The sequence below is a fragment of the Rhinopithecus roxellana genome, chromosome 17, assembly GCF_007565055.1.
Source record: "Rhinopithecus roxellana isolate Shanxi Qingling chromosome 17, ASM756505v1, whole genome shotgun sequence".
NCBI classification, from domain to species: domain Eukaryota; kingdom Metazoa; phylum Chordata; class Mammalia; order Primates; family Cercopithecidae; genus Rhinopithecus; species Rhinopithecus roxellana.
In genome coordinates, this window is record NC_044565.1 from 68274178 (window position 1) to 68287926 (window position 13749).

The 13749-nt window shown below is 43.8% G+C and overlaps 2 protein-coding genes across 2 annotated transcripts in view; one reads left to right on the forward strand and one right to left on the reverse strand.

Annotated features, from left to right (window-relative positions):
* The window catches only part of ADGRF3 (adhesion G protein-coupled receptor F3), a 42667-nt gene extending 31955 nt beyond the window's left edge, over nucleotides 1-10712 (reverse strand). Inside the window, exon 1 of the mRNA XM_030921048.1 lies at nucleotides 10599-10712. Within this exon, the coding sequence (XP_030776908.1) occupies nucleotides 10599-10712 (114 nt within the window). The remainder of the gene's footprint in view (nucleotides 1-10598) is intronic.
* Nucleotides 10564-13749, forward strand: part of SELENOI (selenoprotein I) — a 51104-nt gene continuing 47918 nt past the window's right edge. Inside the window, exon 1 of the mRNA XM_010383026.2 lies at nucleotides 10564-10767. Within this exon, the coding sequence (XP_010381328.2) occupies nucleotides 10711-10767 (57 nt within the window). The 5' untranslated portion in view covers nucleotides 10564-10710. The remainder of the gene's footprint in view (nucleotides 10768-13749) is intronic.

The window sequence follows — 13749 nt, forward strand, 5'->3', positions numbered from 1 at the left end:
TGATGACAAGAGTAATTCAATTCAAAGCAATCAAGGGAGGCTGGGCACAGTGGCTCATACCTGTAATCCAAGCACTTTGGGAGGCTGAGATGGGTGAATCACTTGAGGTCAGGAGTTCGAGACCAGCCTGGTCAACATGGCAAAACCCTATTTCTACTAAAAATACAAAAATTAGCTGGGTGTGGTGGCACATGCCTGTAGTCCCAGCTACTCTGGAGGCTGAGGCAGGAGAATCTGTTGAGCCTGGGAGGTGGAGGTGGAGGTTGCAGTGAGCCAAGATCTTGGCACTACACTCCAACCTTGGTGACAGAGTGAGACTTCATCCAAAAAAAAAAAAAAAAAAAAAAAAAAAAAAAAAAAATTAAAGCAATCAAGGGAGAAGGGAGGAAGTTTCAAAGAAATAACAGTGGGCAGGATAAGTGGGAGAAAACCCCAATAAGTTATGTCTGAAAGTGTCCATTTGACTCAGTATCAAAGAGGAGGAACCTGGCAGTAGCCATTTCAGTGGTGTCTATGGGGTTGGAAATGGACTGGCAATGAGTGAAGAGTAAGTGGGAGGTTTGGCAGTAAGAGATGGTTTACGATGACTAAAAAAAGCCAATGACAAGTTTTTGCCGTTCTTTCTCTGAATATTTGAAAGCAATCTAGGTGTAAGTCAGTGGTTTGCAAGTCTTTTCTTGAAGCCTACTTACTATATTTTTAGCGAGAGCAGCTAATCTGAAGTGGCAGATTGTTTACAAAGATGGGGCAGTGATTGTCCTATACTTTTCTGCAGGCCCTGCACTGTGTGACCTTGCCATTCCATCCATTAAGTGGTGGAATCTATTTCTCCTTCGTGACTCTGCACTGGCCTTGTGATTTGCTTTGTCTGGCAGAAGGCAACAGAAGCAACATTTTGTGGTATCTTACCTAGGTCGACAAAGACCTTGTAGCTTCCACTTTATTTTTCTCCCAGCTTCATTGAGATATGACTGACAGATAAAAATTGTATATATTTTAGATGTACAATGTGATGTTTTGATATGGAGAACAGTGTGAAATGATTACCACACTCAAGCTAATTAGCATATCTAGCAAGACCAGCAAAACTGCTCAGCTAAGCCCAATCCAAATTGCTGACCCACAGAATTATGAGCAAATAAAATGGTTCTTATTTTAGGCTACTGAATTTTGAGTAATTTGTTATATGGCAAAACATAACTTTTAAAACTGCTTATTTTAAAAATGTATTTTCTTGTAGTCTATGTGTACTCATAAGGCATTTCATCACGAAGGGCTAAATATCATGAGTAAATGTGAAGAGTTGTTTCTATACCCCACTTTCTAGATTATTCATCAAAATATTAAATCAGGCCAGGTGTGGTGGCTCACACCTATAATCTCAGCACTTTGGGAGGCTGAGGCAGGCGGATCGCTTGAGGCCAGGAGTTTGAGACCAGCTTGGCTAACATGGCGAAAACCTGTCTCTACTAAAAATACAAACATCGGCCAGGCATGGTGGCACATGCATGTAATCCCAGCTACTCGGGAGGCTGAGACATGATAATCACTTTAACCCAGGAAGCAGAGGTTGCAGTGAGCCGAGATCGCACCACTGCCCTCCCAGCCTGGGCAACAAAGCAAGACTTGGTCTCAAAAATAAAATAAATAAATAAATAGATAAATAAATTCCTATAGGATCTCAAATTCTTTATTTAGAATTTTCTTTTGATTTTAAACTTTTGTTTCCTGTCTTTAAGTCAATTCTCTGTCCAAGACAAAATATTCTACACCTTCACAGTAGATTTAAAAACCGGAGAGGAGAGATAGACAGGAGGATGAAGAAATATGGCCAGGTATGGTGATGCACACCTGCAGTCCCAGCTACTTGGGAGGCCAAGGTGGGAGGATTGCTTGAGTCTAGTAGTTTGAGGCCAACCTGGGCAACAGAGTGAGACCCTGTCTCTAAAAAAACAAAGAGAGAGAGTAAAATGATGAGCCAGAGCACTGGATGATGCTGGTCATTTTCAGAATGCAATAATAACTTCTCCCTGCTTGGGGACCATGTCTTACTTAACTTTGTTTTGTTTTGAGACGGAGTTTCACTCTTGTTGCCCAGGCTGGAGTGCAATGGCACGATCTCGGCTCACTGCAACCTCTGCCTCCCAGGTTTAAGTGATTCTCCTGCCTCAGCCTCCTCAGTAGCTTAAATTACAGCATGTGCCACCATGCCCGGCTAATTTTGTATTTTTAGTAGAGATGGGGTTTCTCCATGTTGGTCAGGCTAGTCTCAAACTCTCAACCTCAGGTGATCTGCCCGCCTTGGCCTCCCAAAGCCCTGGAATTACAGGCATGAGCCACCGTATCCGGCAGTCTTATTCAACTTTGTATTTCCATGTCCATCATGGAATTTGTATTTGGTACATAGTGTTCAATAAGGACACATGAAAAGAAAATAAAGTCGTTGGCCAGGCGCCGTGGCTCATGCCTGCAATCCCAGCACTTTGGGAGGCTGGGGCGGGCGGATCATGAAGTCAGGAGATCAAGATCATCCTGGCCAAAATGGTGAAATCCCGTCTCTACTAAAAATACAAAAATTGGTGGCGTGCACCTGTAGTCACAGGCTGAGGCAGAACAACTGCTTGAACCCAGGAGGCAGAGGTTGCAGTGAGCCAAGATTGCGCCACTGCACTCCAGCCTGGGCAACAGAGCAAGACTCCATCTCAAAAAAAAAAAAAAAAAAAAAAAAGAAAGAAAAGAAAAAAGAAAAGAAAAGAAAGAAAATGAAGTTGTTACTTTTGTAACTGGGTCACTTAACTTCAAAATGCATTTGAAGGGCCGAGCATGGTGGCTCATGCCTGTAATCCCAGCACTATGGGAGGCCAAGGCGGGTGGATCACTTGAGGTCAGGAGTTCGAGACCACCTTGGTCAACATGGTGAAACCCCATCTCTACTAAAAATACAAAAAAATTAGCTGGGCGTGGTGGCGCACCTGTAATCCCAGCTACATGGGAGGCTGAGCCTTGAGAATAGCTTGAACCCGGGAGGCAGAGGTTGCAGTGAGCTGAGATTGTGCCACTGCACTCCAGCCTGGGTGACAGAGTAAGAATCTGACTCAAACAAACCAACAAAACAAAACAAAAAAAAAACCCCAAAACTGCATTTTCATATGTATTTTTTTCTTTCCTCTTGGGTTTTAAGATGTAACTTTGAAGCAAACTACAGAAGCCTTTTCCCTTAGCCTTTATATAGACTCCATGGTCCCTGTTTCTCACGGTATATACTCCCTTCACATGTATCTAACTGCATGCTACTATCTAATTGTATGCCTTCTTAGAAGTTCCAGGGGCTAATCTTGAGACAGACAGAACAAGCCTGGAGACCCAGCTGCAAAATTCCAGAGATGACTTTAAGGCAGCTAGTTAACAACCTGGCCTTTGTTGAGATGACTGAGCCTGCATTCCAGGTGGATTGGGACCCAAAAGAGCCACCAGAATAAGACCCACATTGTACTCAACACAATTCTTTTTTTTTTTTTTTTTTTTCCGGCACAATTCTTGCATGCCTTCCTTATCAAGTTTCCCCTTTTTAAAGCTCTGCTTTCCCTTCAAAAATTGAAACGACTCCTTTGGATAGAAATCTGGCCATTTTCCCTTTACTAGTTTTGGTTAATAAAATCATTTTCTTTCTACCAGACCTCACTCTTGTTAGACTCTGCAAGCAGTGAGCAACCCGACCTGTGGTCGGTTGCAGTTTTACATATTGTTTCCTATTTCTATGTCTTGTTTCCTAGAAGTATAGACAACAGTGTCTAATTAAAAAAAAAAAAAAATAGAGCCAGCTTCCATTAGAGTTCTGGGCAAGCAGGCCACATAGCCTTAATTATATATATCAAGGAAGAAGTGAAAGTCTTAGGTAGTAGAGATCTATGTTGGCCACTGTTGCCTTAACCCCAGTATTTCCAGAATTCCTACAGGAAAAATGAATTATATGAATTATAACAACGTTCTTTACTCTCTTGTTCCACTTAGGATTTTTTTTTCTCCTAGTGACCTTCTCTTTCACCAAAACTGAATGGCCATCGATCCAATAATCTCAAAGTTTCATGAAGACGAAAATAATCCCCATTCAAAAATGAAGGCCCTTGCATGGCTGTGTGTTCAAATTGAAATTAAAAAAGAACAGTGGTTACATTTGGTTGCATCTGCATACCTGACATTAGATGAGATTAACATTGCCAAACACAAATAAAGAGAAAGGCATCACAGAGGTGATGCCACTATGGCTACTCATCTGAATGATTTGTTCTCTCTTTACTTACAGTTCTGCTTCCATTCTAGGGGAGTAATAAAGGGGAGGAGGATGTGTGTGTGGGAGAGGTATTAATTCTTCCTCCATTCATAGACTACAGATGCTGGATCACTACCAGAACTTCAAGAATGATGAAAATAAGACTTTGCCCAGTGTAAAACTTTGCCTGCAATCAGTTTTTAAAATAATGTTTCTTTTATCTAACAGACATGCTCATGAGCAATGGTTATAACAGAGAAACAATCACTCGCCTTCAAAAAAAAAAAAATGGCAAATATGTAGATGGTCTAAATTACTAGACCTGTGATTTCACTCTTGCCTCATATTACACTGGGTCCCTCTGAATCTTTAAACTGTCTCTAGACTTTGAATTGACTACTGACACTATTGGTTTGGTAGATTAAGACCACAAAAATGGCCATAAAACCACTGAGAAGGCTGGGCAAGGTGGCTCACGCCTATAATCCCAAGGTGGCCAAAGCGGGTGGATCACTTGAGGTCAGGAGTTTGAGACCAGCCTGGCCAACATAGTGAAACCCCATCTCTACTAAAAATGTAAATATTAGCCAGGCGTGGTGGCAGGCGCCTGTAGTCCCAGCTACTCGGGAGGCTGAGGCAGGAGAATGGCTTGAACCTGAGAGGCAGAGGTTGCGGTGAGCCAAGATCACACCACTGCACTCCAGCCTGCGCGACAGAACGAGGCTCCGTCTTGACAAACAAACACACACACACACACACACACACACACACACACACACACACCCCCCACTGAGAAGCTGGTTGAGAATAAGTCACAAAATAGCAGAGACACCATCCTCCCTCAGCAACACAGAAGTAGGAGGTATTAGCTTATGCTGAATCTCATTATATTGCACAGACTTTTTCTGTGACAAAAATATGACTGATGACCCACTCATACAGTTCCCTTTACATCCTTACCTAGGAGGATTATGATTGAAAAATGTAAAATATAGCAAAAAACAGGCAAACAAAACCCCACTTGAGAAGATTTACTATAATAACTGGGGAGTTCCTTTTTGTTGTTGTTTGTAGAGATAGGGTCTCCCTATGTTGCCCAGGCTGGTCTTGAATTCCTGGGCTCAGGGGCCCCTCCTGCCTCAGCCTTTCAGCATGCTGGAATTTGATTAAAAACTGACTTGTGGGCCGGGCGCGATGACTCACACCTGTAATCCCAGCGCTTTGAGAGGCTGAGGCAGGCGGATCACGAGGCCAGGAGATCGAGACCATCCTGGCCAACACGGTGAAACCCTGTCTCTACTAAAAATACAAACAGTTAGCCGGGCGTGGTGGCAGGCACCTCTAGTCCCAGCTACTCGGGAGGCTGCAGCAGGAGAATGGCATGAACCCGGGAGGCAGAGCTTGCAGTCAGCCGAGAAGATGCCACTGCACTCCAGCCTGGGCGACAGAGCGAGACTCCATCTTAAAAAAAACAAAACAAAACAAAACAAAACTGACTTGTGATTTTTTTTTTTTAAACATCTTACCATCAACTTGTAGAAGCACGGTGTAGTGGAAAATTATTCAACTAAAAGTCTGATGACCTGTGTTCCTCTTTCCTGGGTGACTTTTGGTAAGATATATTACTATTCTGTTGTTCCACTCTGTATAATTGGAACAGCCATCAGGCCCAGGGCTCAAGATTGTTAGTCGTGTGAAACTGCTTTGAGAACCAGAGTTTATGTGTATAAGGCATTCGTTTTTATTTTAAAATGAGAACTAAATCAATCACTTTTTACAAACTTCTTTGGAAGACCCTGCCTATTTTTATGGCTTCAGTAACTTATATTGGAGTTATTAACTATATTAGTCCTTAATTAACCTCCAATTTTTTTGGCTGTCTCCATTTATCTGATACACTCTTATTCAGACTAAATAAAGCAGGCACTCCAGGAATTTAAAACACTTTATTTTGGTTATATTATAAAGATAAAAATATTGTTTCTAGCACGAATTGATATTTTCTATGATTATTATTCTGGAAGGCAAAATGCCTAATCTTGAGTGTACAAGATATAGAAGAAATAAACTTCAATGGATGAGGAGGCAGACAAGGGAAACAAAGCAATAATAAACTACACTCAGGAATTTGGCGTGTAGACCATAGATGGGAGTGACAAGGCCAATCTAAAGCAGTCCCAGGCAGCTGGGCTGCCTTAGGGAAAAATGCCTCCTAGAATAAAATTTGGGAACGAGAAAACAGAAAGGTAACTTAGTTCCAAAGGCAAATATGTTTCCATGACATTTTTCTCTTCCCCGGTGACCATGCCTGCTGGGTTTAGGATTCACAGAATTCTGCGAAAATGCAGTCATGTATCACTTAATGACAGGATATGTTCTGATAGTAAATACAAAAGCCAGTAAGATAGTTATTTATTATCAAGTATTCAGCAGTGTACATAATTATATGTGCTATACTTTTAGATGACTGGCAGTGCAGTAGGTTTGTTTACACTAGCATTACCACAAACGTGAGTAATGCCTTGTGTTACAACATTTTGAAAGCTACCATGTCACTAGGTGACAGGAATTTTCGGCTCCACTATAATCTTAAGGGACCACATGTGGTCCCTCATTGATGGAAACATGGTTATATGGAGCATGACTAATATCTTAAATTTGTATGAATTTAATTGAACAGACTTGAGCCATATCATTGCAGGTAAGACAAGATTTCCCAGATGAGTTGACTTAATCTCAGAGAAGTTATATGATAAAGTTTCATTGAATTTCAGAGATGAATAGGATCTTAGTACCTAATAGGTTCTAATGGATCGAATTAGATCTTAGGATCAAATGCCCTCTTTTTTTTTTTTTTTTTTTTTTGAGATGTTGTCTCACTCTGTCACCCAGGCTGGAGTGCAGTGGCACACTGCAAGCTCCGCCTCCCAGGTTCACACCATTCTCGTGCCTCAGCTTCCCAAGTAGCTGGGACTACAGGTGCCTGCAACCAAGCCCGGCTAATTTTGTTTCTATATTTTTAGTAGAAACGGGGTTTCACCATGTTAGCCAGGATGGTCTCAATCTCCTGACCTCGTGATCCGCCTGCCTCGGCCTCCCAAAGTGCTGGGTTTACAGGTGTGAGCCACTGGGCCCGGCCCAAATGCCCTCTTTTTGAAAAAGAGAACTGGGACTAAGTGAAGTAAGTTGTCTGGGATTACACAGCCAGTAACATGTCAAAGTATAAACCAATTTCTGGTTTATGCTTCAGCTTATAAATTATCAGATAAATTTATAATTGATTCAAACTTGTTACAACCTTATGCAGAGAAGCAGCAAATTGTAACTGCTTTCACAAAATTAAAAGCTACTCTTAAAAAGTGCTTTTAAAGAAAATATCAGAGGTAGAAAAAAATTTTAAGAATCAATCATGTCATTTTGAGTTTGTTTATATCTGAACTGATTAACAGTAAGTGCAGTTTATGAACTATTATGAGCTTGCAATGAAGTCACATTTTATGGCTTTCCACAATTAACTAAGTTTTACAAGTATGAAGGTTTTTTTTTTGTTTTGTTTTTGAGACGGAGTCTTGCTCTGTTGCCCAGGTTGGAGTGCAGTGGCACAATCTTGGTTCACTGCAACCCCACCTCCCAGGCTCAAGCGATTCTCCTGCCTCAATAACCTGAGTAGCTGGGACTACAGGCGCATGCCACTACCCTTGTATTTTTAGTAGAGACGAGGTTTCACCATATTGTCCAGGCTGGTCTCAAACTCCCGGTAGCAAGTAATCCCTGCGCCTCAGCCTCCCAAAGTGTTGGGATTAAAAGCATGAGCCACCGCGCCTGGCCGAGACTCTCATTTCTAATATTCTTCTCAAAACTGGTACTTCACACCCTATCAAAGAGATCTTTGCTCATTCATTCAATAAAATATATTGGCGCGGTGGCTGACGCCTGTAATCCCAGCACTTTGGGAGGCCGAGGCGGGCAGATCACGAGGTCAGGAGATCGAGACCATCCTGGCTAATACGGTGAAACCCCGTCTCCACTTAAAAAAAAAATACAAAAAATTAGCCGGGCGTGGTGGCGGGCGCCTGTAGTCCCAGCTACTCGGAGGCTGAGGCAGGAGAATGGCGTGAACCCGGGAGGCGGAGCTTGCAGTGAGCCGAGAACGCGCCATTGCACTCCAGCCTGGGCGACAGAGCGAGACTCCGTCTCAAAAAAAACAAAACAAAAAAACAATAAAATGTATTGATCATGTATTATTTGCAAGCCCTGGGGCTATGGAACATGCGGAAAATTAAGACGTGTAAGATGCAAATACTGCCCTCGAGGGCAAGTGTGATAAAGGACACTCAAGTTTATTGGTTAGCCGGGCACCCACTCTACAAAAAATGCAAAAAAATTGAGCCGGGTGTGGTGGTGTGCGCTTGTAGTTCTAGCTACGTGGGAGACGGAGGCAAGCTTACCTGAGCCGGGGGAGGTCCAGGCTGCAGTGAGCCGTGATCATGTCACTGCATTCCAGCCTGGGTGAGAGTGAGTCCCTGTCTCAAGGCGGGGTGGGCGGGGGAGAAGCTTATTATCTACCATATACCAGGTATAAGATTATCTATAACCTTCTAAGAATCTTATGCTTTAGGAGAGATTAGGCATGTAGTAATAATACTGTGTTTGGCATATCTCGGTTCCCCAGTAAATAATTGTTAAACGAACGAACATAAAAATATCTGAAAATAATCGCCCTTATTTCAGACACCCAGAGAGACTGAAAGGCTCCCTGAGGTAGTGGTTTCCCATAACACATCTAATTTCTTTTCTTTTTTTTTTTTTTTTTTGAGACGGAGTTTCGCTCTGTCGCCCAGGCTGGAGTGCAGTGGCCAGATCTCAGCTCACTGCAAGCTCCGCCTCCCGGGTTTACGCCATTCTCCTGCCTCAGCCTCCCGAGTAGCTGGGACTACAGGCGCCCGCCACCTCGCCCGGCTAACACACATCTAATTTCATGTTGGGTCGATCATTTCCGAGCTGCGTATCTAAGTGACTCTGGGCAGGTTGCCTAATCTGAAAATGGGGATTAATGCCTTTCACTTCAGTGTTGTTATGGGGTTGATGACAATGCATGTGAAGTTCTCCCCATAGAAGGCACTCAATAAAAAGCAGCAACTATTATAAAATTTTATTAGTAGATCTCACTAGCCATTGATCTAGTGTTTTTTGTTGTTGTTGTTGTTGTTTTTACAATTAACTGGGCTCTAGTTATGTAAAACACTTCTTGCAAACGCATTTAAGGACTCGTTGAGACTGAGCGATCACTGCTTTTATCTGGTCGGGAGACACCAGCAATCTTAATTTGGAATGGTTTGATAGAGCGGAGTGCGATGAGGCGGTCCAAAGTTCCTAAACAACATAGACCTGAGGGCCTTGTCTCCAGTGTCCTTTCACCTGCCTTTCAAGACCCTCTGCTGACCGCACAAAGACTCCCGTGGCCCCGGCAGCAGCTCGACCTTCTCTACATCTAACCACGGTTACTAAATTTATTTATTTTTTTTGAGACGGAGTCTCGCTCTGTCGCCCAGGCTGGAGTGCAGAGGCACGATCTCGGCTCACTGCAAGCTCCGCCTCCCGGGTTCACGCCTTTCTCCAGCCTCAGCCTCCCAAATATCTGGGACTACAGGCGCCCGCCACCACGCCCGGCTATTTTGTATTTTTAGTAGAGACGGGGTTTCACCGTGCTAGCCAGGACGGTCTTGATCTCCTGACCTCGTGATCCGCCCACCCCGGCCTCCTAAAGTGCTGGGATTACAGGCGTGAGCCACCGCGCCCGGCCCGTTTACTAAATTTCTACTGCATGCAGCGCACCGTACCAGGAGCCGGGAGCGGCCCGCGGAACAGACCTCCTTCCTCTTTTACTTCGCTGCAATGGGAGAACTAAGTCCTCTTACCTGAGGCACTGCTGAACCGACTCGCAAGCAGTCACTCTACCCCCAGGACTAAAAGGGTATCCCCCAGATCTCCACTCAAGTGACGATACCACTGAAAAGCCCACCTTACCCCGGGACCAGGAGCAAAGCCCGCCGGGAAATTGACCTTTCACCCCATCTCTTGTCTTACCTCAGCTCACCAATTTTGACGCTAGCAAATGAAGCGACGAAAAGAGCTGGAAGGCGGGACTTAGTGTTGCTTGGTCCACGCCGATTGGACAGCGACAGTGTCGGGGGGCGGGCCGCTCAAGCGGGCTAGCAACCCCCCTCGGTGGGCGGGGAGAAGCGTGGGCTGCGCTTGCGCACTGAGAGGGGGCCAAAGGGGCCGAGGCGGCTACGCGTGCGCGGTGGGCGGAGCGCGGCTCTCCTACCATCTCCGCCAGCCCAGCCTTTCCCATCCTTGCCCAGCCGGTGTGGTGCTTGTGTGTCACATCCTCGTAGCCGGGAGTCGCTGCCGAGTGGGCGCTCGGTTTTCGGGTCGTCATGGCTGGCTACGAATACGTGAGCCCGGAGCAGCTGGCTGGCTTTGATAAGTACAAGGTACAGCGGGCCGGCGGACGCCCCTCTCCCTGCTCCCGGCCTCGCCCAGGCGGCTGAGGGGCCAGCGCGGCGCGGTCCGTGTCACCTTGTGCCGCGTGGCTCCGGGCGGACTGGAGGGAGTTCCTCCGGGGGTCCTGCGGGTCCTGGGGATTGGATGGAGGTCGGGGAGTGTGGGAGCATCCTAAGCCCGCCGCCCCGACTCGGCATCCTCCGGGAGATTTCCTTTTCCTTAGGAGAGCGCTCAGTGATCATGGAGCGAGAGAATTCCCTTCCTATTTTTTTTAAACTTATTATTTTCGTAAGCCCCCGGAAGGATGCGGTTCCTTCTGTTGTGTCAGTCGCCTTCATTTTAGTGAAGTTTCCACTCGCCTTTCATGCGTACAACTTCGGAGGAGGAGATGATCGTTTGGCAGATGAGGGCCGGGAGGGGAGCGCCTTGCCAAGGCCATCCTGCTGGTGCCTCCTCTTCTGCTCCCGGCAGGGACTTCCTCAGCGGCAGCTTGTGGCGCTAGGGACACCAGATGAAAGGGAGGTGCACAGGAAGGAGCTGTGGAGTGGAAAGAGCGCGCGCGGGCTTTCGAGCACATAACAAACCTGATACAGAAGTCACATTTCTTTATTTCGTCTTGGGCACGTCATTTTAACCCCGCTCAGCCTCTCTTTTGTGTATGTAAACTGGAAGTAATAGCTTCAGCTGCGCAAAATGATTAGAAGAATTTGGGAAGCGCCTGGCAACCTGCTAGGACCCCAGTAAATAAATGCTGGTGGTTAACTTTCCTCCAAATCTGGTGCTCATCCGCTGTTCCTTTACCAATGAATGACTCTAACCATCCAGTCGGCCAAGCCTGAAATATGGGCTTTAACCCTTCATCCTTGTTGTTACCCGTTCATCTTCACATCTTTGCTTAAATATTGCTTCCTCAAAGAAGCCCTCCCTAAGTGCCCCTTTCCTCCTTAAATGTGCGCTCTGTTCGTTTATGGAATTGCTGCTTTAGCGTGTCTCGCCATTAGAATATAATACCCAAGTCATTAGTTTTCTTGTGGCCCACCATGGCTTAAGCACAGTGCTATGTGCATACTAGGCACCCAATAAGCATTTGTGGAATGAATGAATAACTGAAAAAGTCATAATGGATTTTGTTTAACTCGAGTTAAAAAAAAAAAAAAAAGCAAGGGTCCTTAGAAGGTCACATAGCATGTTTCTCTGCTTTCAGGCAGTGTTGTGCCATACCATTGAAGAACTGAGGTAATGACTTGTCTTAAAATTTTAAGTGGAAAGAGGGTCCAGAGCCTTCTTGGTAACTCGGGCCAGTGCTTTTCAGCTTTCATTTTAGAAGGCTGTTAACCCAGATATCTCCTGTTTTGCCTTAAGCTCTCCCCCCCGTTTTGTTGTCTGTTCTGCAGGGTAAATATTGGCATATAAAACATTTCCTTTCTTACTAGTGTCTGACTTTCTAAATGCCAATAAAATAGCTATTTCAATGGGAGCAGTGTTTGTAATAGGAAATCTCCTTTTTCTTATAAAGAATCTTTCCTAGATTTATATTTTCAACTAAATAGGTGTCCTAATTTACCAGAAGTTTCGTGTAATTTTCTGTTCTGATCTTTCCCCCTTTTTTATTATATAAGTTCCTGTATCTGACAGCAGACTTCCTATCATCCTGGAAAACAAAGGTCGATTTAGCAAGCGTCCAATGTTCACTAAAATACTTTGTTGATATTATTTTAGTTATAATGAGGCTTCCTTGGGGGAAAAAAAGCACACATTTATAACCTAAATATTCTAGTGCAATGACTCAATACTGCATTTATATTAAAATTATGAATCCAGTGGTATCCAAAGGAAAAATCCATGTGATCAGTTTTGCTCAAACACAAATCTCACAGACCTTTTTTTCGTCGTTGCATTCCCCTTGTGTTGTCTTCAGATAGTAAGTGCTTTATAAATGCTTATTTATAAATTATAAATTATATATATAATTATATATTATATATATAATTATATATATATATCTTATAAATATATAAGACTTATTTTAAAAAGTCTTTTTTCCCCATAAATAGGTAAAGACTGAAAACACTCAAAAGAGATTTTGTATTCCCTCATGTGATGCTTTATAAGAGAGATGTAAAGAACTGATATTACAAAAGCAGTTGGTGGAAAAATTACTTTTGAAGTAGTTTAATTTCTTTATCTTCCCTGGAGGTATATCTGAGAGCTACAGTTGGAAACCTGGCAGTTATACAGAATAACTGCTGAAAGGGGTGTACGTGTGGAGTGGAAATTAGGTTTCTGAAGCAGGAAACTATAAGACAATTGACTTTTGGTATGGAAGAGCATGGGATGGATTCTGTGTTATGTATTGACACTTGTATTCGCCATTGTTACTTAACACAAACAGTTAGTTGAGTATTAGTTGAATGTCTGCTTTCTCTTTTAGAACGTGAGCTTTAGAGGGCAGGCCCTATAGCTGACTTTTTTTTTTTTTCCTTTAGTAACATGAGTGAGGTCTAGCACAGTACCATGAACAGAGTAAGTGCTAAACAAATATTGAAGGAATGAGAGTGTAAAAGAACCTAAACCATTTTGGAAGTATGGTTGAAAAAAAAAAAGGAGCTCTATGTCTGGATATTGAAAGGGTGCTTTTGTATTTTAAATGTGAAGATACCAGGGTTTAACTACCATTACCATTGTTCTTTGTTGCTTATTAACTAACGTAACTTCAGAGAATTATACTGAAGGATTTCAACCTTATTTTTGCCCTCTACCCATCCTTTGTTTTGGACAGGTTTTTTGTTTGTTTTTTGAGATGGAGTTTTGCTCTTGTTGCCCAGGCTGGAGTGCAATGGCGCGATCTCGGCTCACCAAAACCTCCGCCTCCTGGATTCAAGTGATTCTTCTCTCTCAGCCTCCCGAGTAGCTGGGATTACAGGCATGCACCACCTCACCTGGCTAACTTTGTATTAGTAGAGACGGGGTTT